We start from the raw sequence: 23,857 nt of genomic DNA on the forward strand, positions 1-23,857 counted from the left end.
GCACTCAAAAAAATTGCAGCACTATGTGGTAAGAGGCAGCGCTGACCCAATGTATTACTGGTCATTTCATTGCTTATTTAAGCAGCTTTCTATTCTGTTCTGTGATGAGACAGAATCTCTGCGTTTACTGTGAGTGGTGAAAGGACCAGGAGATAATAACTGAACCAGATTTGTAGTCAGTGCCAGGCAATGTCAAAGTCGACTCATGCCAAAGCCATATTTGTACTAGCAATTCAGGCTAAATCATAAGTATGATGACAAGTGCGACATGACCTGTAATTCGTGTTGCACCAGTAGTAAATGGGAAAAATAAAAATAAATTAATTTCCTCCTAAACAAGTTCCAAACAATAAAAACTGTGAAAAATAGTACATATTATGACATGCTTGCTTTAGCCACACTAGAACTGTGATCATGCAGATCTGGTAGGCTTGCATTTTGATACGTTCCACTGTGGTTGGCTCTGATGCTGTTCATTTGAATATGGAATGTGTATCACACTGTTGCAAACTCAAAAACTGATACAACATTGAGTGCTATCACATATCCTGCTTTCATAAGTACTTGTTTATGTATTTATCTGTTAAGGCATGGCACATTTATTATGTATAATGTATTCATTAATAAAAATCAACAATAAAAATACAATGAAAGCTTTCTACTCCTAGAAATTAGACTGTCTAAAATGAACAATGAATATATTTTTGTAATATTTCAATATTACACAGTACATTATTTTTGATTCTGGACTGTTTCTGACTTTAACTGGAATGTGGATAGAATAATGCTAAGTAGAAAAACCATTAAAGGTTAATTATTTCAAATAATTGAGTAACTAGGTTATAGAATGTAATATCTTTGCAGCACTATGGCTAAACCTTTAAATCATACATATTTGGTATCTATACTAATAAAAGGCAAAGCCCTCACTGACTGACTGACTGACTCACTCACTCACTCACTCACTCACTCACTCACTAATTCTCCAACTTCCCGTGTAGGTAGAAGGCTGAAATTTGGCAGGCTCATTCCTTACAGCTTACTTACAAAAACTGGGCAGGTTTCATTTCGAAATTCTACGTGTAATGGTCATAACTGGAACGTATTTTTGTCCATATACTGTAATAGACTGCAGCTCGATAGCCGATAGGAGGAGTTTCGTATTAAAGCATTTAACCAATCACGTTTCAGCCATCATTTGTTGCCAGGCAGAGAGGCTTTCACAATCCAATGTGCAGGCACTCTAACACAGAATAACTGTCGATTAACCTGTTGCTTCAACCAATCAGATTTTGAATTGGTGTCAGTAGGGCCCCCTAGCAGGCGTACAGCAACGTCACCGTATTCAGACCCATTGATTGGATAGAAGCCGATATGAGGAACTCTACGAGGCCACTGAACGCACAGCAAACGCTCCGAGCGAAAGATTGTTGCGCGCACTACGGCCAACTCCATGGCAGGATTCTGGACAATATTATTTGCCAGACACAGACCAGATTTCAAGACCACGAAAACCTGATGTTTGTCACCCTTCTCGAGCCCCAGAAGTTTCGGGAATACAAGAAAAATTTCACGCATGCAGCCTTCTCCAGTTTAACACAAGAGCCACGGAGCACTTTTTGATCTGTCTCGGCTAAAAACAGAACGGACTGTAATGTATGCCATGGATGATTTTACAGAAAAATCTCCCTCTGATCTCCTTGACTTCCTTCATCAGAAAAATCTGAATGACAGCATGGGGCAGCTGTTCACATTGGTATATTTGGCGGTGAGCATTCCCATGTACACTGCTTCTATCGAGCGGACATTTTCAGCCCTAAAGCGAATTCAAACTTATGCCAGAAATACCATAGGGCGGGTTCGCCTTTCAGCATTTGCTTCGATGGCGATAGAAAGGAACGTTTTGATGGAACTGAAGTGCACGGATAATCCGTACAAAAGAGTAATTGAACTGTTTTTGAGGAAAGAGAGGAGGATGTGTTTTGTTTACAAATAATCCAAATTTTTGGTAAGTAAAATGTTCCCATTTTCCTAAATAATATTGCAAGTTTATGAGTTATTATTGATGTTTTTTATGTGTGTCGCGGCTGTGGCTGCAGTAGAAAGGAACTTGTTCACCTCTGGTTTGTCTATTCAATAAAGGCATTTATTGTGGCTACAGGAGTTATCATATATATATATATATATATATATATGTATATATATATATATATACACTATATATATATATATATATATATATATATATACACTCCAGAGTGCTAAGGACCTCAGACTGGGCCGAAGGTTTACCTTCCAACAAGACAATGACCCTAAGTACACAGCTAAAATAACGAAGGAGTGGCTTCACAGCAACTCTGTGACTGTTCTTGAATGGCCCAGCCAGAGCCCTGACTTAACCCCAATTGAGCATCTCTGGGGAGACCTAAAAATGGCTGTCCACCAACGTTTACCATCTGGAGATAAGTAACAAAGACCGTTGAAAAGTTCAATATGGCGGCAGACAGATGGGCCCATCTTCAAGAAATTTGGTACGCGGGTTCCCAACGCTAACTAAATCCTACTTACGTACATATATACGTCCATAGCCTGCAGCTGGGTCACCGTGTGAGGCGGCGTTGGGTCCCACATCCCAACGCCTCCCACGTTGTTGGCTGCCTGCCTATATAAGCCCGTCCGTCGCTCCAGTCTCTACATTCCCTTCCTTGCTTCGCCACGGGATTCACGTCTCCCTGCTGATAACTACAGCCTTTTTATTTAATCCACGGCTTCTCCGCTGTTTTATTGTTCGTTTATTACGATTATAGTTATTGTGTAGGTATTTTAGACTTACTTTACATTGTTCAGGTACCCATTTCCTTTATCATTCCAACTGTACCCCCATTAACATGTCTATCGAGGTGATCACCATTGATCAAAGAACTGTCACTTACCGATTGGTTTCCATGTCTGGAGATGGTACCTACCTTTTCCATTCTCTTTGTTACATATTGCACAGCCATATCAGGCTCACTCTTGATATCCGGAGGAACATTGTGTCTTATGTATTGAATGACTGGGACAGGTTCAAGGTGTGGACTGATGACGATACAGGAGCACTAAAAGAGTGAAATGCTTAAGCCCTTCACCAATGCATCTGCATGTGAGTTGATGGCTGCAGGTGAATTGTTTGGTTGTCGCTTTCAAGTGTACCGAAATGGCCAAATATTTTACACCTTTCGACAACCGCCAATGCCTCTTAAACATCTTAGATTGACAGGTGACGATTTCAGTAGTGGACACTTTGATGTTTATGAATGGTTAAACTCTCAAAAGCTGGATGTGAAGTTATCGATGAAACCGGTTGTATACTTACAACGCTTGACAGATGGCAAATGTCTCTTCAACACAAGTCCTACAAATACTGTTGTAATTGAAACAAACCATGAAACTCAAACCGACAGCAGCAATCCAAGCTGTGAGATTTAAAACAAGATTACTGTTCACATGGCCAACTGTACGTTGCATGCTCAAGAGTAAGCTCAGCGCACAGCTTGGTCATATTACAACCGGAGGGCCGAACTCACAATGTGGTATACAAAGAAATCATTAACAAATAATTATTGGTATATTTTCCCTCAGTTTAAAAAGGTTTAATTTTCTTCTTAATAAAAATTTTAAGGCAGTACTTCGCCGCTGTGAAGCACGGGTATTTTGCTAGTATCTATATAAATGTATATATATGTATGTGTATATATATATATGTATATGTATATATATATATATGTGTATATATATATGTATGTATATGTGTGTATATATGTAGATATGTATGTATATGTATATATGTGTGTGTGTGTGTGTATATATATATATATATATAATATATGACAGCAACACTCATAACAGTGACAAAACAATTACATTAACAATCATGTTACGTTATTTTTAAAATGTTTCCTTTTCTTTTTCATTACTTCTTTAACACACTACTTCTCCGCTGCGAAGCGCGGGTATTTTGCTAGAAGATAATATAATGCATATTAAAGGTATGATGCATTTTAGTATGCAAAACTAAAAAAAAACTAAGTGCCCATATAACTATTTTATCCAGGCCATAGTCCTGAGATCTTAAGTAGACTATAAATTTAACAATGTATATTTGTTTTTGGGAGGGCCAGGCCTGTGTATTCCTATAGTGATGTGCCAGGGATTCCATTGAAATTGAGTCCACAGGACAGCTTACAATTTGCTTTGCAAAAAGAATCACTAACCAATTGCCATTTCTCGACCAGACAAATTAGCACAATTGATCCAGGAAGAAAGGAATTTAATAAATACCCAACCATCATCTCATCTCATTTGCAACATTATTGCAGGAACTACAATTTCCATTAGACAGAAGGAGTGCACTGAGGTGGATGGTTTGATCAGCATCCACAAAGTTTAAAAAGGAGCATCTGAAAAAGTGGGATGTCATCAAAGCAGCTTCAGAATTTTCTTCCTCAACATATTCTGGATGACAATTTAATTGTCTTTCTGGATTACAGTTTTTACCTTACTGTATGTCTTTTTGTTTCTTCATGGGTTGTGTTTAGCGATGTTGCATTTACAAAAGCCACCTTTAATGTGTTTATTTTAATTCAAACAATTTTCTGAGAAATGTATATGTCCAAAAGAGTTTTATGGATTGTTGCTAAGTCCTTATGGAACACTGTTCATTTCTTTCTATGTGCCTCAAAACACAACATAAAAACCTTTTACTAAGTTTTGCTATTGCACACACATGCAAAATGTAAAGTATTTTCCAGAAGAATCAACTGTTTTGCTCATCAGTACCTATTGTAATGTTATATTTGACATAATAAAAGAAGTGAGATTCAGGTTTCCAGATGGTGGCAGCGTGATGCACTTGGTCAATCATGCACTTCATTTTACTGTGTACACCAAATATAAAAAATCTGAAATGAACTGATTATACCACATTTTTTATCAAGTCATTGCCTTGCACTTTTGAAAAAAATACAACACTATAGCCCCCCTTCATATTGTATAGTGTTTGCTGAAGTGCTTTGTGAAGTAAGAAAAATATAAAGGAGATTTTAAAAAAAAAACCCATAAATTAAGCAATGGAGCTAAGCCACAATGAACACAGAATGGACCACAATTTTTTTCCCCATGACAGATGGAAATGCTATATTTCAGAATGTGATAGAAAAAGAACAACAGAGAACAGTGCTTTTGAGTGAAAAAATGTAATTAGGAACTCATTTTTTGCTGGTAATTATTTCTCATACCCACTATATAATGCGTTAGTGCTAATTTTAGACTTTGATGTCAATGTTTAGTCAAACTTTTTAGCAGAAAGCGTCACCAAATACTGCAATTGGTGTCCTATAATACAGAGTTCTGCTGCAATCCTTTACACAGCAATACATGTGTAAATTGTGCATTATAGGTGAAGAGGAAGGCTTGGAATAATTATTATAATCAACTTCTACTACCTCTAAAAAGTGTAGGGGCTATTACATTCTTAAATACACTGAAATTAACCGCTGTGACAGATAGGGGGCGCTGTTGTCCCCTTGAACCCTCGGATCAGACGCCAGACACCAGATAAAAGCCCAGTAATTAAATTTATTTGAATTACACAGTGCACAAAGCACCCTCCACTACACAATACTCATAAATCAAATCAATAATACTCTAACAATAAACAATCCTCCTCTCCCAGATGCGTTGTTCCCTTCCTCCCAACTCAGCTCAACGCTAGGATCTCCCACAGTCCTTTTTATAGTTCTTGACCCGGAAGTGTTTCTCTTATCACTGTCCATTTGACTGGCAACACTTCTGGGTCAGATGAAAACTCCTATTTTCTTCACAACATATTGCACAACCTAAGCCACTTTATAAAACACATATTTACATATGATGATGAAGAAGAAATGCAGCAAAATATGTTTATTATCACACTGACCGGGATTTATGAAGCGGAACAACATGGAAGTTGGCGAACGCACAGATTTATGAACCTGGATTTTTTTGTACATACATTTCCGCTTTCGACCTTACACCATATTTTAGTGTGAATTCTATGCACGCCGTTATGCATGAGGCCCCAGGTGTATGCACTTTTGCTTGACCAAAATGATATTACAGTTACAAAGACAGTTACAGACTTTAATATTAAGGAAATGTTCTGACTGTATAATAAAAATAATAGCAAATTGAAGAGTGATAGAGGGATGGTGTCTTTGATTTGAGAACAATCTTGAACAAATTTTCCCACTGTGTGCCTATTTTTTTTTCTCTGTACCCTAATAAGCTCAGACAGTGGGCTATGACTCCCTTTTCATGGCAACTTTGATATCTGACAACTTCTTTTTTATTTTGGCACTGTAAGACTTTGTGAACTTGAGCTTTTGAGTTTCTCCGACACGCTATGTCACTCGATCAACTTCCTTTTGTTGATTATACCACTGTTTAAATCAATAAATAGTATGTTTTTCCTTTGCCTCCACTTGGTATTCGCTGAAATTCTTATATTTTCTCCTGTGCTTTTCCCATTGTCTTTTCACAGAAGGCTGAGCTTAAGGGCGATTTATATTGATCTGCATATTCAAAGAGGCGTAATTTTGGGAGGAGTTGGGGCTGGACAGCACACGCGTGCATGCACGTTACTTTTCATGCTGACCGGGATTTATGTAGCGGAAGAACACGGAAGTTGGCGAATGCACAGATTCCTGCATCTCGATTTTTCTGTGCACAAGCACATTTCGGCTTTTGTGCTTACATCATGTTATAGTGCGAATTCTACACACGGCGTTATGCATGAGGCCCCAGATGCTGGGTTTCTCCTTTTTAATGCTCTGCCAGGCCTTTACTGCAGTGGTTGCTGTTTGTTTGTGGGCCTTTCTGTCCAAAGTTTAGTCTTCAACAAGTGAAATGCATGCTCAATTGGGTTAAGATCAGGTGACTGACTTGGCCATTCAAGAATTTTCCACTTCTTTGCTTTAATAAACTCCTAGATTGCTTTGGCTGTATGTTTTGGGTCATTGTCCATCTGTATCATGAAACACCACCCAATCAATTTGACTGCATTTAGCTGGATTTGGGCAGACAGTATGTTTCTGAACACCTCAGAATTCATTCGGCTGCTTCTGTCCTGTGTCACATTTTCAATAAACACTAGTGTCCCAGTGCCACTGGCAGCCATGCACACCCAAGCCATCACACAGCCTCCACCGTGTTTTACAGATGATGTGGTATGCTTTGGATAATGAGCTGTTCCACGCCTTCGCCATACTTTTTTGTTGCCATCATTCTGGTAGAGGTTGATCTTGGTTTCATCTGTACAAAGAATGTTTTTCCAGAACTGTGCTGGCTTTTTTAGATGTTCTTTAGCAAAGTCCAATCTAACCTTTCTATTCTTGAGGCTTATGAGTGGCTTGCACCTTACGGTGCACCCTCTGTATTTACTTTCATGCAGTCTTCTCTTTATGGTAGACTTGGATATCGATACGCCTACCCCATGGAGAGTGTAGTTCACTTGGTTGGTTGTTGTGAAGGGGTATCTCTTCACCATGGAAATGATTCTGCGATCATCCACCACTGTTGTCTTCCGTGGACGTCCAGGTCTTTTTGTGTTGCTTTCTCAGGATGTACCAAACTGTAGATTTTGCCACTCATAATTTTGTAGCAATTTCTCGGATGGGTTTTTTCTGTTTTCGCAGCTTAAGGATGGCTTCTTTCACCTGCATGGAGAGCTCCTTTGACCGCATGTTGTCTGTTCACAGCAAAATCTTCCACATGCAAGCACCACACCTCAAATCAACTCCAGGCCTTTTATCTGCTTAATTGATAATGACATAACGACGGACTTGCCCACACCTGCCCATGAAATAGCCTTTGAGTCATTGTCCAATTACTTTTGAGCCCCTGAAATGATTGGATTGTGTTAAAAAATGCTTTAGTTGCCTCACATTTTTATGCAATCATTTTGTTCAGCCCACTGAATTAAAGCTGAAAGTCTGCACATCAACTGCATCTGAGTTGTTGCATTTAAAATTCATTGTGGTAATGTACAGAACCAAAATTAGAAAAAAGTTGTCTCTGTCCAAATATAATGGGTCACAGTTAGAGTGTTTTGGTTTAAACAGATGTAGTAAAGTATGCAATGAACCTAACTATTTTTCTGTATACACTATTTGCAGATTTTTTTTTTAGCAGGAGCTAATATTATTAATTTAATGGAGATCCATATTGTTGAACATGCTATACATAATTGCCCATGAGTAAAAACATTCTGACATAGATCAATCAATTCCTGATCACAGTCTTACAGTTTTACTGTATTATTTGAATTGAAACAGGGAATTTTGAGTATAAATATAATTTTTGCTGTGGGACATCCTGTAAAAATGGTAGTTTCAGTCAGATTTGAAAGTAATGCTTTGATCTGCAATCTTAAACCATTACAAAGTTCTAGGGATTAAATTAAAAGGAATACACAAATCGAAACAGACCCAGTATATGGAAACAACAGTTTTCCTCAGAGAAAGTTGGGAATTAATAATTGCATTAAATAAGAACTGAAGTAACAGTGAATAACTTACAAAATTGAAAATCAAGGAAAGTCAAATAAAAAGTGCAGCAATGCAGAAATGTTAGCTTGCAATATGCACTACTGAACTAAACTCAGGTCCACATATGGTGGATATTTACTTGTTGAATACAGTGTATCACCAGTCATATGTTCACCTATGAGGGGGGCAGTGGTGTAAAACTATAGCATTAGTATACATACTGTGATAGATGGCTGGCCATTCATCCCGGCCAATACCCCCACGCCACCAGGTGGAGCCCTCCCTGCAGAACTGAAGGCCTCCCAATGCCAGCAGGGAATTATGGATGTTGGAGTTTACCTTTACAGCCCTGCTGGATACCATGGGGGCTGATAGAAGGTGCTGCAGGGAGGAGCAGTGACTATTTTCCTTATGCCTTGGAAGTACGTTTGAGTCACGTGGACAAGGGGTAGGACGTGCTTCCGGGGTGAAGAAAAGGACTTTTTATCTGACCCGGAAGTGATAGGAGATCACATAGACTGGGGATTGGAACACTTCCGGGTCAGGGAATATAAAAGGATTGTGGGAGCTCCCAGATGGGGAGCTGAGCTGGGTGGAAGGGTGGCAACGTGTCTGGGAGTGGAGGATTGTTTATTGTAGTGATTATTGTATTGTTTAATGAGAATAGTGGAGAGGAGGGTGCTTTGTGCACTGTTGTTTATAAATAAAGTCAACTTTTGGACTTTTATCTGGTTTCTAGCAACTTGGAAAAGGGTTCAAGGGAGCGATACTGCCCCCTATCTGTGACAATACAAAATTCCAAGAGTTGTCTGTCTGTCATGCGCAAAACTCATGCAACCCTGGCCTTTGAAGATTGATCTTGGTGTCAGTGAACAGCTTATGCCATGATACATGCAAGAAGACCTATGATTTGGATGTCCAACTCACAGTGGTCCCAAAGTTTGGCTTAAAGTCCTACTCATGGCCAAGGAAGACCCGGCAGCATACACCTCCTGACAGGAAATAAATGAAAATGTGCGACACAGCTGACGCAAGGACGCTTCATGTCTGGATACAAACACAGAATGGATGCGCATGCATGTAAACAACTCCATAAAACACATTAAACAAGACGCTTTGGAAAATGCATAGTAAAGTGACTCACGTTCATGACATGAAAATGCTGCCACATACACCAAATCAAAAGCTCAGATTGAATTTATACAGGAAGGATAAACAACCAGCCCAATGTGTTTTACCTCCAGAAGTTATATATATGATCAAATAAGTGGAGGACAAAAACTCAAACACCACACACAGACCCCTGACAGCTTCAATGTACTTATCATGTACATACAGTACATTTTCAGATGAAATGCTTAACCACATTCATAGCCTGAAAATGCACACATCTCATCATTTCCTGACAAAAGTGCAGCATTCATTAAAATAAACTTCCTTTACAAATACAAAGCAAGTTGAGAAAAAGAAACATTACAAACTCACACGGATATCATATAGCTTCCAGAGGGTAAAAAGTTGATCCCCACTGAACAATTGGACCTCCAAGCAGTCGAGCTCTTTGATTGAATGTTACAGTAACTGTGTTTAAATACCTTTTAATAACCTGATAATTCAGAAAAAAAGTTTTCTGAAATACCATGTATACCCTTATTCCAATTAGACAAACCATTGGTCTCTGACAGACCAGGTTAACACGTGTCGATTTTTTTATGGGTATCCTGGTTATTCCTGGTACCCTGGTTAACATTTATAGAGTAATTATGGGCATGGCACTCCATACTATTGATATTTGCACTGGGTATTTGGTATATATACAGTAGTTGTGAATCATTTGTAAAAGCCTTCAGCTAAATGAACTACAATGCAATGTAGAAGGAATATTGTTACCTTACTTCATTACTGAACAACGAATTGAAGCAGCATTAATAAGCATATTGGGCATAAGTATCTGCTGAAGAGGAGAATCTTAAAAGTCATTTATTTAAAAGGTGAGGGAATTGAGTCAAACATTTACTGTTAATAAACTGTAAATAGGTATAAGTGATTTAACTCTGCACTCAATAAAAAATAAATAAATAAATAAATTGAATCAGTAGGGATCTCTCTTAGTTGCAATACATAACCTATTTTTTTTTATAGTTTCTTTGTGTCACGTGAACAACCATTACATTTAATCAATTAACATTTGTTTCTCTTTATTGATTTTTAATATCTGCTAAATGTACATAAAATTACGTGTGACAATAAATTTGAAATAAACTGATGACACAACAGCTGATGAAGATGCTGTTTTTCAGAATGTGAAGAGAATAAGACTGTACTTTTGAGTGAGTAAAAGTAATCAATAGCTCAAACCCTGTGGCAGTACTATTTTTAGCCTTTGATGCGAATGGAGAGGCAGGATGTTCAGCAATTTGAATGAACCAACTTTAAATGACCTTTGTAACATTACCAAACACAAGAGATCTGCTGCATTCTCTTTCACAACACCACCAGCAAGTAAGCATCTCAAGGGAACTAGTAATATTATCGCCTGCTAAAAAAAAAAATACAAATATAGTGATACATCTGATTAACCAATGACACTATAACTTAGGCCCACTGACTGAATTTCCAGGGGAAAGCTAGGTAACACAACTCGTATGACATATTTCCTTTCTGGTGGAGGGAATTCTGCAAACTTGTGGAGTAACCTTGCAGTTGGGCCAGTTACCCATCCATCCATCCATTTTCCAACCCGCTGAATCCGAACACAGGGTCACGGGGGTCTGCTGGAGCCAATCCCAGCCAACACAGGGCACAAGGCAGGAACCAATCCTGGGCAGGGTGCCAACCCACCACAGTACACACACAAACACACCCACACACCAAGCACACACTACGGCCAATTTAGAATCGCCAGTCCACCTAACCGTTACACCCTGTCCATATGTATGATATTGTTCCTTTAACCCGTTAATTGCCAATTTTTTTTCTGAATATCTTTTTTACTTTATTTCTATCCATCCACATCTGAATAGTAAGAAAAACATGTATTTTCAATTGTAGCACCAACATTTTTTCCAAAATTTCAAATTTTAGTCCAATCCCCAAATAGGGATCATGGTACCCACTATCTGTTTTTGATGACATTCTTGAAAACATTCCATGTGTAGTTGAACATCACATCTACAGCATTGATTTCTGGCTTTTTTCTTACACACTGCACATTTCCTATGCTTGTCCATGTCTGTGCATTCAATGTAGTGAAATACAGGTGTTCTGATGTCAAAAGGACATCAGAACATCCCAGGCTTTTTCCGATCAGATGTTGGTGAAGACAGACCAAGATACATATGCTCTGGAAACCACCCTTCTGTAATTTAGCTGGGCAATTGTACCGTTTGGGAATTGTACCATTACATAAAGTGTGTGGGCGTTCACCAGTGCTATGTCAATGGTATTGGTAAGCTAAGGGAAGTACCACTTTTTGCCTCTTATTGTAATTATGTATTTTTGGACGTTCCAATCCATCTTGTCCACTCCCCCCACATGCCTGTTATACTCTATGATAAGTTTGGGTTGGAGGACTGAACTTCTTTATTCTTAGTCCTACTCCATCACTTCATCTGTGAGACAGGCTAAGCGGTTTCATAGTAGGATAGTAGCCTCATATAGCTGCTGTCGTTCTAGGTGACAGCCAAAATTTCATTGCATAAATCAAATCTGTAGTCGTATGTTCCTCGTTCCTTTTTCTTCACCTCCTTGTCTATCACAGTAGGGCATTTGTTCATTCTGTTGAATCAAGCAGTACCTGTTGCTCTGACATCAATATCTTGCAAATGTTTCATCAGATAGAATCCAGAGAAAACATTGTCAAAGTAAAGTTTGTGCATGTTTGGTGTTTTTAAAATTGAAATAATTTTCAGAACAACAGATACCTCAAGCCCAGTAATGCTTGAGTCATCTTCGGCATCATTTGATTGCCTTCATACACCTGCATCTGGTAACAATACCCTGTATGTGAGCAGCAAATTGCCCATTGATTGATTCCAAACCTTACTGGCTTAACACATACATAAACTGCATGACATAGTGATTTCATAGTATCGAACCATTTGTTCAACAACTCTCAAATTTTCAGAGAAGACGCCAAATTGCGGAAAGTGTTTGTTTACTTTGTCAATCAATGGGCGAATCTTGAAAAGCTTATCCCGCTCTTCTGCCAGAATCCCTTCGAGCTAAGAGTTGTCAATGAGATGGAGGTACCGATTTCCAGATACCTGTGTCGACTCATGCATTTTCTCATGCATTGGACATCCATGTCTTCATCTTCACACCAATATAATTGTTCTTGAGGAAGAGAATGACAGACAGTGAAAAGAAGAATTGCAATAATTTTCCAGATGCACTCATTTGAAAGCTGAAAGTGCTGGATGTTTTTCTGTGTGGCATATGTCACAGTCTACTGGACAATATTTGAGACAATTTGGTCATCAAACAGCTTCTCAAAACACTTCACCAGGCTTTTCCCCTTGAGTTCACGAATGAGATCATTACTCATTGTCTCCACAGCATCAGAATTTGGGTACACTTTTGAGTAACTGTTTTTTTTTTTCTTCCAGTTCCAATTCAAAGGCAGTGTTCTCTTTTTAGCAGCTGGTGGGGCTACATCTTTTGTAACTATATTTGTTGATGGCACAGCCAGGTCTACTGTAGCAGGTTCATCCCTTCCTGTCGCACAATGAATTTCAATAAGTCCGGGAACATCTGCTGGCTCTTCATCATCGATAATGTCGTCATCGATATCTTCATTGTCAGAAACTTCATCGACCCATTCTGGGGGAATTTCCACAATATCTATTGGATCATTGTCATCATCTTTATTGTCAGAATCAAAAGAGTCATTGGCATTTATAATATCACTGATTTTTTCAAAGAAAGATGCCTATGTCGAGCCATTTCCTGTAAAACGCAATCACGAAATATTTTCTGACATTCCAGTCAGTATTAGCAATGAGCCCCAAATGGGGCTTGAGGTATTTGGGTCCATTGTATCCATCCAAATTACAGTGTCATCTGGGGTGATGACATCAAACACTGCAAAGACAATTACACAGTTTTTAACTGACCACAACTTATCACACCCTTGGAGGTTTCTAAACACAAACTCAAGAACATATTCCTTCTACTCACCATTGCTACTCAAGAATCGATTATTTCTTTATAGATAATAATTTCTTGCCTACGATTAAATCTTGCAATAAAAAACTATTTTTATTTCTGACCATGCCCCTCTGATCTTGGAGCTAAAATCATTATGCCCCACATACTCATCTCGCAGATGGCATCTTAACCCAATTCTATTAGCACACAAGAACTGTACAGAATTTATATCAAAACAAATCAGTTTCTTTCTAGAGACAAATTCATCCTCAGACGTCACTGCAAGAATACTCTGGGAAAATCTAAAGGCCTTCTTAAGATTATTTCATATCTTTCCCACAGAAATAAATTAGAAACCAAGAAGGTATCAAAGCTATCCAGCGAAATTACTAGAATAGATGAAGAACATGCCAGGTGTCCAAGTTAGGTTCTTTATAGGAAAAGGAAGGCTGTGCATTCAGAGCACAACCTCCTAACAACTAAAGAAACTGAACAACTCATTTTTAAATCAAGACATCATTACTATGAACACGGAGAGAAAGCTAATAAGCTCTTAGCTCAACAAATCCATAAGCAAGAAGTTCGCAATGCAATCCCAGCAATCACCAACATGAACGGAGATAAAATCATTGACCATAAAAATATAATGCACACATTTAGAAACTACTATAAATCCTTATAGTCTACTGAGTTTAAAGAAAACTACACACAATCAGCATTTCTTGATGCATTACAGATACCACAAATAGCTACTCTTAGTGCAGAGGAATTGGATAAACCTCTGGCGCTATCAGAATTACTAGATGCTATAAAGTCACTTCAGAGTGGGAAAGCAGCAGGCCCTGATGGCTACCCTGTCGAATTTTATAAGAAATTCTCCACTCAGCTAGCTCCCCTCTTATTAGCAACATTTACAGAAGCTAGAGACAATCAAATTCTACCTCAAACTTTTCACCAAGCATTAATCACTGTCTTTCCTAAACAAAATAAGGTCTGATTACAATGTGCATCATACAGACCAATTTCACTTCTGAATAATGATGTTAAAATACTCTCCAAAGTCTTAGCTAGAAGGATGGAGAAAGTGCTGCCTTCGGAAATATCACATGATCAAACTGGATTTATTAAAGGCCGACACTTAGCTTCCAATCTTCGACGCTTGTTTAATGTAATAAATTCACCAGCAAACTCAAACACCCCAAAGATATTATTATTGTTGGATTCAGAAAAAGCATTTGATATGATTGAATGGAACTACTTTTTCACTACATTAGAGAAATTTGGGTTTGGCCCGAACATTTGTGATGGATCAAACTACTGTATACCAATCCAGAAGCTTCAGTTTGTATTAACAACATTTGTTCAGACTACTTTAAACTAGAACATGGTATCAGACAAGGATGCCCCTTGTCACCACTGCTATTTGCAATCGCCATGGAACCATTGGCAGTTCACTGTCAAAATGCTTATCAGGTAAAGCGGATTATCAGAGAAGGACTTGAACAGAAAATTTCTCTCTATGCAGATGATATGATACTGTATATATCAGACCCAAAAAATACTGTGCCTGCAGTCTTACCAGCACTTACAGAATTTCAAAAGATCTCTGGTTTCAAAATTAATTTGAATAAAAGTATGCTCTTTCCAGTGAATTCACAAGCATTCAATATTAGAATGGACACCTTCCCTTTGCAGATCAGTTTAAATATCTAGGGGTAAATAGCACAAGTAAACATAAAGCTCTTTATCAACAAAATTTTGCCGTCTGCATGGAAAAAATTAAGCAAGACTTGCATAGATGGTCAACCCTTCATCTCACTCTAGCTGGAAGAATTAATGTTGTTAAGATGAATATCCTTCCAAAGCTTCTCTTTTTATTTCAAAACATTCCAATATACATCAATAAATCATTTTGTAAACAATTAGATTCAATCATAACCTCATTTATTTGGAACTTAAAACATCAACATATTCAAAGAGCGACCCTACAAAGACCTAAGGCAGAAGGTGGCATGGCTCTACCCAATTTTTAGTTTTATTACTGGGCAGCAAACATATAAGCTATAAAAACCTAGACACAAATAGATGAACATACATAGGCTTGGTGCACAATAGAAATAAAATCCTGCAGTACTTCTTTTTATTCCCCGCTTTGTGCCCCTATTAATGCAAGTTATCGCCAATATACTAATAACCCAATTGTGCTCCACTAACTCAGAATATGGAACCAATGTAGGAAGCATTTTAAGATGGAGAATCTTTTATCTGTGGCACCTGTGCATGAGAACCACCTTTTTCAACCCTCGCAAACATATGCAGTTTTTAATATCTGGAAAACATTTGGGATTAAATTACTTAGAGATCTTTATATAGACAACATCTTTGCATCCTATGAACAATTACATTCCAAATTTAACTTTCCAGCAACACATTTCTTTCACTATCTTCGAATTAGAAACATTATTAAACAGAACCTGCCCGATTTTCCTCATCTCCCACCTTCCTCTATGATGGAAAAAATATTGCAGTTTTGAGGACTCAGACAGCATTTCTGCAATATATAAAATTATTTTACAGTCCCTCCCTTTCAAAGATCCAAGAGGACAATGGGAAAAGGATCTCTCACTCAACATATCAGAAAAGGAGTGAAAGGCAGCAATGCAGAGAATTCACTCGAGCTTCATATGCGCAAAGCATACAATTATTCAACTCAAAATTATATATCGAGCAAATCTGTCTCGCTTAAAACTGTCCAAAATGTTTGTGCAATCAAGTTCCAGCCTAACTGGGTCACATGTTTGGGGGCCTGCACCAAATTAACATCATTCTGGACAAAATTTTTTAAGTGCCTTTCAGACAGCCTTGGTGTTACAATCCCTTCTAACCCACTAACAGCTGTGTTTGGTGTTCTTCCCGATGGGCTTAAAGTGGAGAAGGACAAACAAACTGTGATTGCCTTTACTACACTTTTGGCATGCAGACTTATTTTGCTACATTGGAAGAATTCTAACTTTCCTCTTTTAAGTCAGTGTGTAACTGATGTTTTACATTATCTAGAACTGGAAAAAATCAAATTCTCACTTAGAGGATCTGTGAAGAACTTTTTCAAAACCAGGCAAGATCTAATCAAAAATATTTTAGAATAAGCTCTTAAAGCACCAAGGAAACAGATTCTCTTCCCATTTCTTTTTCTTCTCCATTTATCTTTATCCGCCTATTAAACTCATCAATTTATTTATTTTTACTAGCTTTAAGTTTTACTCCATTGGCCATGCTCTCTTTCTCAGGGTTGAGGGTTGATTTGTTTTCAATCCTATTTTTTGTAAAAATGTATCAATTTGTATGGAATGATTACAATAAAACCAAAAAAAAAAAAAATTACAGTGACATGAAAAAAGCGCTCATAACATTCAACGGTCACTAAAAATCAAGATAAATTCACTGTCACCAAAATTAGCCTAGGTAGGTTATGTCTTAGGGGTCATATAGTCATTAAGAAAAAAGTGTTTTGATATTCGTTCCATATAAAAATACAGCATAAATCTCAAAGAAATAGCATAAAGGGTTAATACATGTCAGAAACCTGAAACCAGACTAAAAGGTTTTATCAGATTTGACCTGTTAGAGAATATGTTTCTTTAATTAAGATGTTCATTTCTACCACAATTCTTACCATTACATTTGTCACTAAGTATTCAGGTTCAGCAGAGTTATTTACATATTTGATTGTCAAAGTTTTCCTTACTCTTTTTTCGAGATGCTTCTTCCATGTCTGGATTACGTGTTACCATCACGACCTTGACCAGCAGGTTATTGCCTCCTTGACGAATCATGTTCACAACTTGCCTGTGTCCAACTTTAACCACATTCTGTCCATTCACCTGTGAACAAAGCAACATATGGATGCTTAGATGCAGTGTCACTTTCCAGTAACTATGTAAAAGTCTAACCCCACCACTTGATCAGCCACACTTCATCACAAACAACTCTGAGATACTTCAATTTCTTTCCTAATATCACAAATTTCCCCATAAATACAAGGTTGAATCAAGAAGTAAAGGCAAAATTATCACAATTGATAGAAGGTAACGCAGTACAACACATTCGTGCTGGCTTATGGAGAGTTTAAAAAAACACAGAGCAGTGCTCTGTTGTTCGTGTAGTTGAAGCCATAGTCAAATGAACATGGATGCTCCACTACAGGAATGCACTATTGTTTCATTTGGTGCAGGCGCACTAAGGTGTGATTGTTGTGGATCTTCTAATGTTCAAGTATCTTTGCATGCTGTTTCTCTTTTGATTTAATGCATGCTCTGTGCAAAATGCCGTCCTGTTTGTCAGTAAACATGCAAGAGCAGCTAACCCCTTCTCATTTGGCGCAAGCACGCTAAGATATGATTGTGCATTTTATCCAGAGTATATTTTGAAAGCAGAAGGCAGGGTGCACAAAAGCCTATCGCTCTTCTCCAGCCATGGAAACGAGTGTTCCCTCCAGTGGTTGGAAATGCAGGGGATAGTTGTGAAGAAAACTATATAAAAGACTGCCTACAATCTTTTAAAATCAATTTTGCATAATTTACCTCTCCAGTGTTCATTTTGTAATCAGTATTCAGAGGGAACACAATTCTATAGCTCTGAGCAAGCCAGGGAAATTAGTGTCCCCAAACTGTAACTCACTTTGCAGGGGTCTCAGCTCAATAACAAAAGTTTTGCTTATTTACACAACCATTCAAATGTAAATTTGTCTCATTGCTGCACATGAAGATAGCATCTTGATGAACGTTGCAGAATGTTCACCCACAACTCTTTACAGCTCTCCCAGTCTCTCTCACTGAGTTCCTTCACTACCATCACTTTGTAAGGATGGAAATTAAGGTCCTCATGAAAAATCCTCCTCAAAGAGGTGTTGCATATGCCTAAAGCAGAAGCATATTTGTGCACTGAATGTCTAGGAGACTGCAAAATTGATATCCTTACAGCTTGGAGATTTTCTGTTCAATGCTGTACCCATCTGTCTAAATCTAGCCACCCACTGAAAAATTGTTTTCTGATTTGGGACGTCACCGTTACGCTGGGTTTATACTTCACGTGATACGACACGTGCGCCTGTGGACACTACTGCTACGCAAGCGTTGTACTGTTTTTATTGCACACGTACTTTATGGAAATCTGGAAGATTCCACCACATGGCAGTGTAAGATATCATCACAGTGAGAAAACGTTTGGCTTTGCTGTGTTGTAAATTGCCTGAAACATCCATTAAATTCCAAGGACACCTTGTCACAATATCTCTGAAAAGAATGTATAATGATTACATCCATCAATCCAGGGATGCACCCATTCCAGCAAGCATCAGGTGCAAGACAAAAAAAAAATCCCTGGACAGGGCATCAGCTTATCACAAGATCAATATAAGCACATACATACTAGCGTCATTTTAGTGACACCAAATTCCAAAACCTTCATGTCTTTGGAAACCGGAGCACACTGTGGAAAGCCACAAAGGAAATATGCAAACTCCAGTCAGGAAACACCAGGGACGTGGCTCCCTGCGAGACAGCAGCACTACCCCTTTGCCTTCGTGTCGCTCCCACATGTGTAATTATTAACAGTATTCATTATTTAAATGAAGTTAACAATTTATATGTAAAATGTAACATGCATACTTTAATGCATTTCATCATGAAAGTGATATCAAGTATAAATCTAAGGATTCTAAATGTGCAGAGAACTGGAATATCATACATTTAATGTGTTCTGTATGGTGAACTATTGCTGCTTGACCCTGCTGTCAGTTCAGAAGGAAGCCCCAGAAGCATGTAACAATTAATAACTGGGTCAGTTTTAAGACAATGTTTATAACGGTCTACTTTAATGATAAAGTAAACTATGATGTAAAAGTGGATATTTCGAGATAAGCGGAATTGTACTTTTTAATCACAAAACAGACATTTTCACCATGTCCTTAATTTTTTTCTCTGTGGCTCAAATATGCTGTTGTGAAGGTGCAAAACAAAAAAAAAGATGGCACAGAAGATGGTATGTGAGACTTTTAAAATGTATTGTGTCATTACATTGGGAAATATGCGACGCCTGAATATAAAAGCACCACAAATGCATTTGTATGTCGGAATTTTGCTTCACCACATTCATCAAATATTGAAGCGCGCACATCAGTCCTAGAGGATTGTGGAAAAATAATAAATAGTTTGATCAGTTTGATCAATCTGGTATACATGATAGAGCCACACAGAACCTGTCTTTATAGTGCAAGTGCAAACTTCTTGTTTCTCCTAACGAACAAAAAACCACAAGTGACCAACTGATGAACTTAAAGGATGTGGTAAATGCTGATCCAAGCAAAATGTTGTAAGATGTAACGGTTTGAAATTCTTGTGCAACCAAAGTCATAAGACAAAGGCCCTATAAAAGATTTGGGATACCGACCCCTCGAAGCAGATGAAGGGCAGGTGTCCTAGGACTGTGCTTCTCTGTCATCTTACCCTTGCCTGGTGTGTATTAATAAAAGATTTTTTACTAACTTTAATTAATATCTCTCTGTCTTCAGTCACAAGAAACGACACTAGAGAAAAAGTGTCCACAGGATCCTCAAAGCGGCTTTAGATAGTAGATAGTAGACAGAGACTCTGACGTCACGTTTCGACTTTTATCACGCTATGCCCCCGACTTTTCGCTGGTACTGCAACTTGCGCATGCGTCACGTTAATCTCTGAGGACGTGCTCATAGGACACGTCAAATGAATGCTGGGAACATGTGCCAGCCATGATGCATGTATGTCAGTGTTCTGAGCATGAAATATAAATGGGCCCTTAGGAGGAATGCTGAAGTGCATTTGGAAGGCGTGTTGAGTAGTGATGATGCATTCATTGTTTTTGAAGAATGCTTCAATAGCGCAAGCATGGTGCGCAATGGACCAAGGCATGTTGCCAACTAAAAACTACAAGGGATTGTCTATGAAAGGACCCCCAACCCAGTTGGCTGCCTCTACCTCGCACAATGGTCTTGAGAAATGTGGTACTTAATTTTGGCTCACCCTCTATATTAATTTTCTTAGATCAGTGATTTTTCAATGGTTCACAAGTGTGCCACAAGATTTTAAAACAGATTAATTAAAGACTTCTTTAAAGAAATATGATGCAAAACAATTCTATGGTGAAACTTTTATACCATTATATATGATTTAAATATCATTATTTTAATAATATACAGTACATATACTGTGAAATAAAAAGCAATAAATGTATGATTCCATGCATTTATAACCATTTTACATGTGTCAACTTGTTAAAATTTTGCATACTAAAATGATTTTGTATAATCAACTTATATTAACATTTACTTCATTAATATACACATTATGTTAGTATTAAGTGTGCACCGTGCTGTGTAATTATTCCAATGAACACGTCTTACAAAATCCCTTATCTAGTGTCCCTATTTATCCCCCGGTGCACCACGGCTGAATTTCATCACGCATTTGTATACTAATAATAATAATAAGAAGAATTCTTTATATTTATATAGTGCTTTTTTCATTACTCAAAGTGCTTTGCAAAAAAAAAAAAGCAAAGTAAAATGTACCACACCTGCACCACCTGTGCTTAACAGTTTCATTGGCACCTAACAATTTTGAGTATTACCTTTTTACTTCAAACTGTTATAAATAAATAGTTTGAAAAAAAAAGACTTTTTAAAAAGCCACTTGGGAGCAATAAGGGTAAGTAATTACTATTATTATATTTTTGTAAATCAATCAAAAATTATGCCTATTTTTGACAAGAAATGTAATATATTTTTTGGTGTGCTGCAGAATTTGGGTGATGAAAAAGGTTTAAAATTGCTGGTTTAGATATTGTAACAATAAAGATCACAAGACATTGCAAAGGTTTGGGGCAGCCACCCGTATAATTGTTCCCGGCTGCAAATCTACTTAATAATCAGATCCATGTTCACACTATTCAGTCCAAAACAGAACTAACTCAGTATTAACAAGATGGTGGCTTTAAAGGCCATTACAGGAAGTGATATCATCAGGACCGTAAGTGACGTTGTTGGCTACCCCAGAGCCGGGCGGCATGTTCCCCTGGACCGGCGTCAAATTACATGTATTCGAGCCCTTTAATTGCCTCCTATACACACTTGTGTGACAATATATATACACCAGTTTTGATATATACAAATCTATTCGGATAGACCGGTTTAGTTATATATATATATATATATATATATATATATATATATATATATATATATATACACACACACATACATTGGTTTAGATATATATACACCAGTTCGGATATGTATAAATCAGTTCTGGTATGCCACTTTAGACATTCTGTACTTGTATGTTGGCATGTGCATGTGCAAATGATTATACCTAAAAAGATTGTCCTTTTAGACTAAGAGACTCTTACTCTCTCCTGATGTAGAGCGCCCTTTAATGAAACACTGCCAATAAGGAATAACAGAAATCACTGTGCTGCTTTCTATCAATGATGAACTAATGTTTTACAGGGAGAAAAAATAATCACCCCTGACAGATGCACTTAAAAAGTAGCATGTGTGACAGACGATTTGCAAGTTTTTGAGTGTGTGTGTGTGGTTTTGTTAGTTTTACTATAAAAAGAGTTAAACATCAGTTATTTGAGAAGCAGGAATATTCTGATCATTCTGAATTCTAATAAACATTGCACAGCTTCAGTTTTTGCCTCCAAAAAGATGTCTATCCTTTCAGCAAATGGGACTCTTATCCTTCCTGACTTAGATGAACCTTTAATGAAACTCCGCCAATACGGAATACCAGAAATCACCATGTGGCTTTCGGTCAATGATAGAAAAACATTTCAAAAGATGAAAAAATGAGACATACTGCAGTTGCGATCAATGCTTTCTGATATCTTGGCTTTTGAGAAGAATCTGTCATGTGTGGAATAAGACGTAGCAAGTGAGGCAGGCACAGTGAGCTGGGGCGAGACAGAGTGGGGTAAGTAGGCCAGTATCTGTGCATGTGTTTTAAGTAATTAAAGAATATCAGTGCAAACACAGGGGTATTTATAAAAAACTAAAGACGGCAACAGGAAATTAGGAAGGAGAAATGATATCATGGCTTCGACTTGAATGTGACATCATCTGGAAGGAACTGAAGGACAACTCAGCCATTTTGGCTCCGCGGTACAGACGTTTACGTTTATGTTTACTTCTCGTCTTTGTTTTTCCTGTGTTTGCACTGATATTTTGTCAAATGTTTTGGTTGTTCACTATTTTGAGACAGGCTTCATTTTGACCTGTCCACTGGACATTATATGGGGTGGTTCCCCAAAACTTTTTTTGACTGGCTGTCATATTTATTTACTCTACAATATGTATATCCGAAACAATTCATATATTTACAAACCAATCTGTTTCTTTTACTGAACGGCCCAGAAGGTAGTGTTTAAAATTTCCAATGTCAAATATAATTAAACTTTCAAATTGGAAAGTTTTCTGTTTTGATATGATTTTTGATATCCATCCATCCATTTTCCAACCCGCTGAATCCGAACACAGGGTCACGGGGGTCTGCTGGAGCCAATCCAAGCCAACACAGGGCACAAGGCAGGAACCAATCCCGGGCAGGGTGCTAACCTACTGCAGAACTGATTTTTGATATTCTATCCTGAAATGTTCTTCACTGCCTGATTTTAAATGGTAATTTAATATTGTAACACCCATGGGACCCATGGAAAGACGCCCGTATGTGATTCAGTTGTTTGAAACCAATTAACTTGTATTTATTGCTTCTCAGCTAAACTCCCACTGTTCGCCTTCTACTCCAGTGTTCTGACCCTGAAGCACATGGCTTATTTTCCTCTCATTCCCACACATTCCACTACATGTGCCTGACTTCTGCCTCTCCTCGAGGTGTTCCTTTAGCACATCCTCCACAAGCAGCGTGCTCAGCAGCTATCCAGTCCCATAAACCTGAGTCTCTGGCTGCATCATTACATTGCGTCCCCACTCCAGCTCATTGTTCCTGAGGACATATCAAAGTCCTGATACCTTTGTGGCAGCCTTGCAATCTGTCTGGGCCAATGAGGAATTGAGCCATTCCTAGGAGGGGCATTTCCTCCAAGGTCATTGC

General features: G+C 38.0%; 1 protein-coding gene across 5 annotated transcripts in view; it reads right to left on the reverse strand.

Moving 5' to 3' along the window:
* Positions 1-23,857, reverse strand: part of shank1 (SH3 and multiple ankyrin repeat domains 1) — a 670,907-nt gene that overhangs the window by 43,076 nt on the left and 603,974 nt on the right. For all 5 annotated transcript variants that reach the window (XM_039776090.1, XM_039776091.1, XM_039776088.1 and 2 more), the window contains exon 18: positions 17,458-17,593. In XM_039776090.1, the coding sequence (XP_039632024.1) occupies positions 17,458-17,593 (136 nt within the window). The remainder of the gene's footprint in view (positions 1-17,457; positions 17,594-23,857) is intronic.

The sequence above is a fragment of the Polypterus senegalus genome, chromosome 13, assembly GCF_016835505.1.
Source record: "Polypterus senegalus isolate Bchr_013 chromosome 13, ASM1683550v1, whole genome shotgun sequence".
NCBI classification, from domain to species: domain Eukaryota; kingdom Metazoa; phylum Chordata; class Cladistia; order Polypteriformes; family Polypteridae; genus Polypterus; species Polypterus senegalus.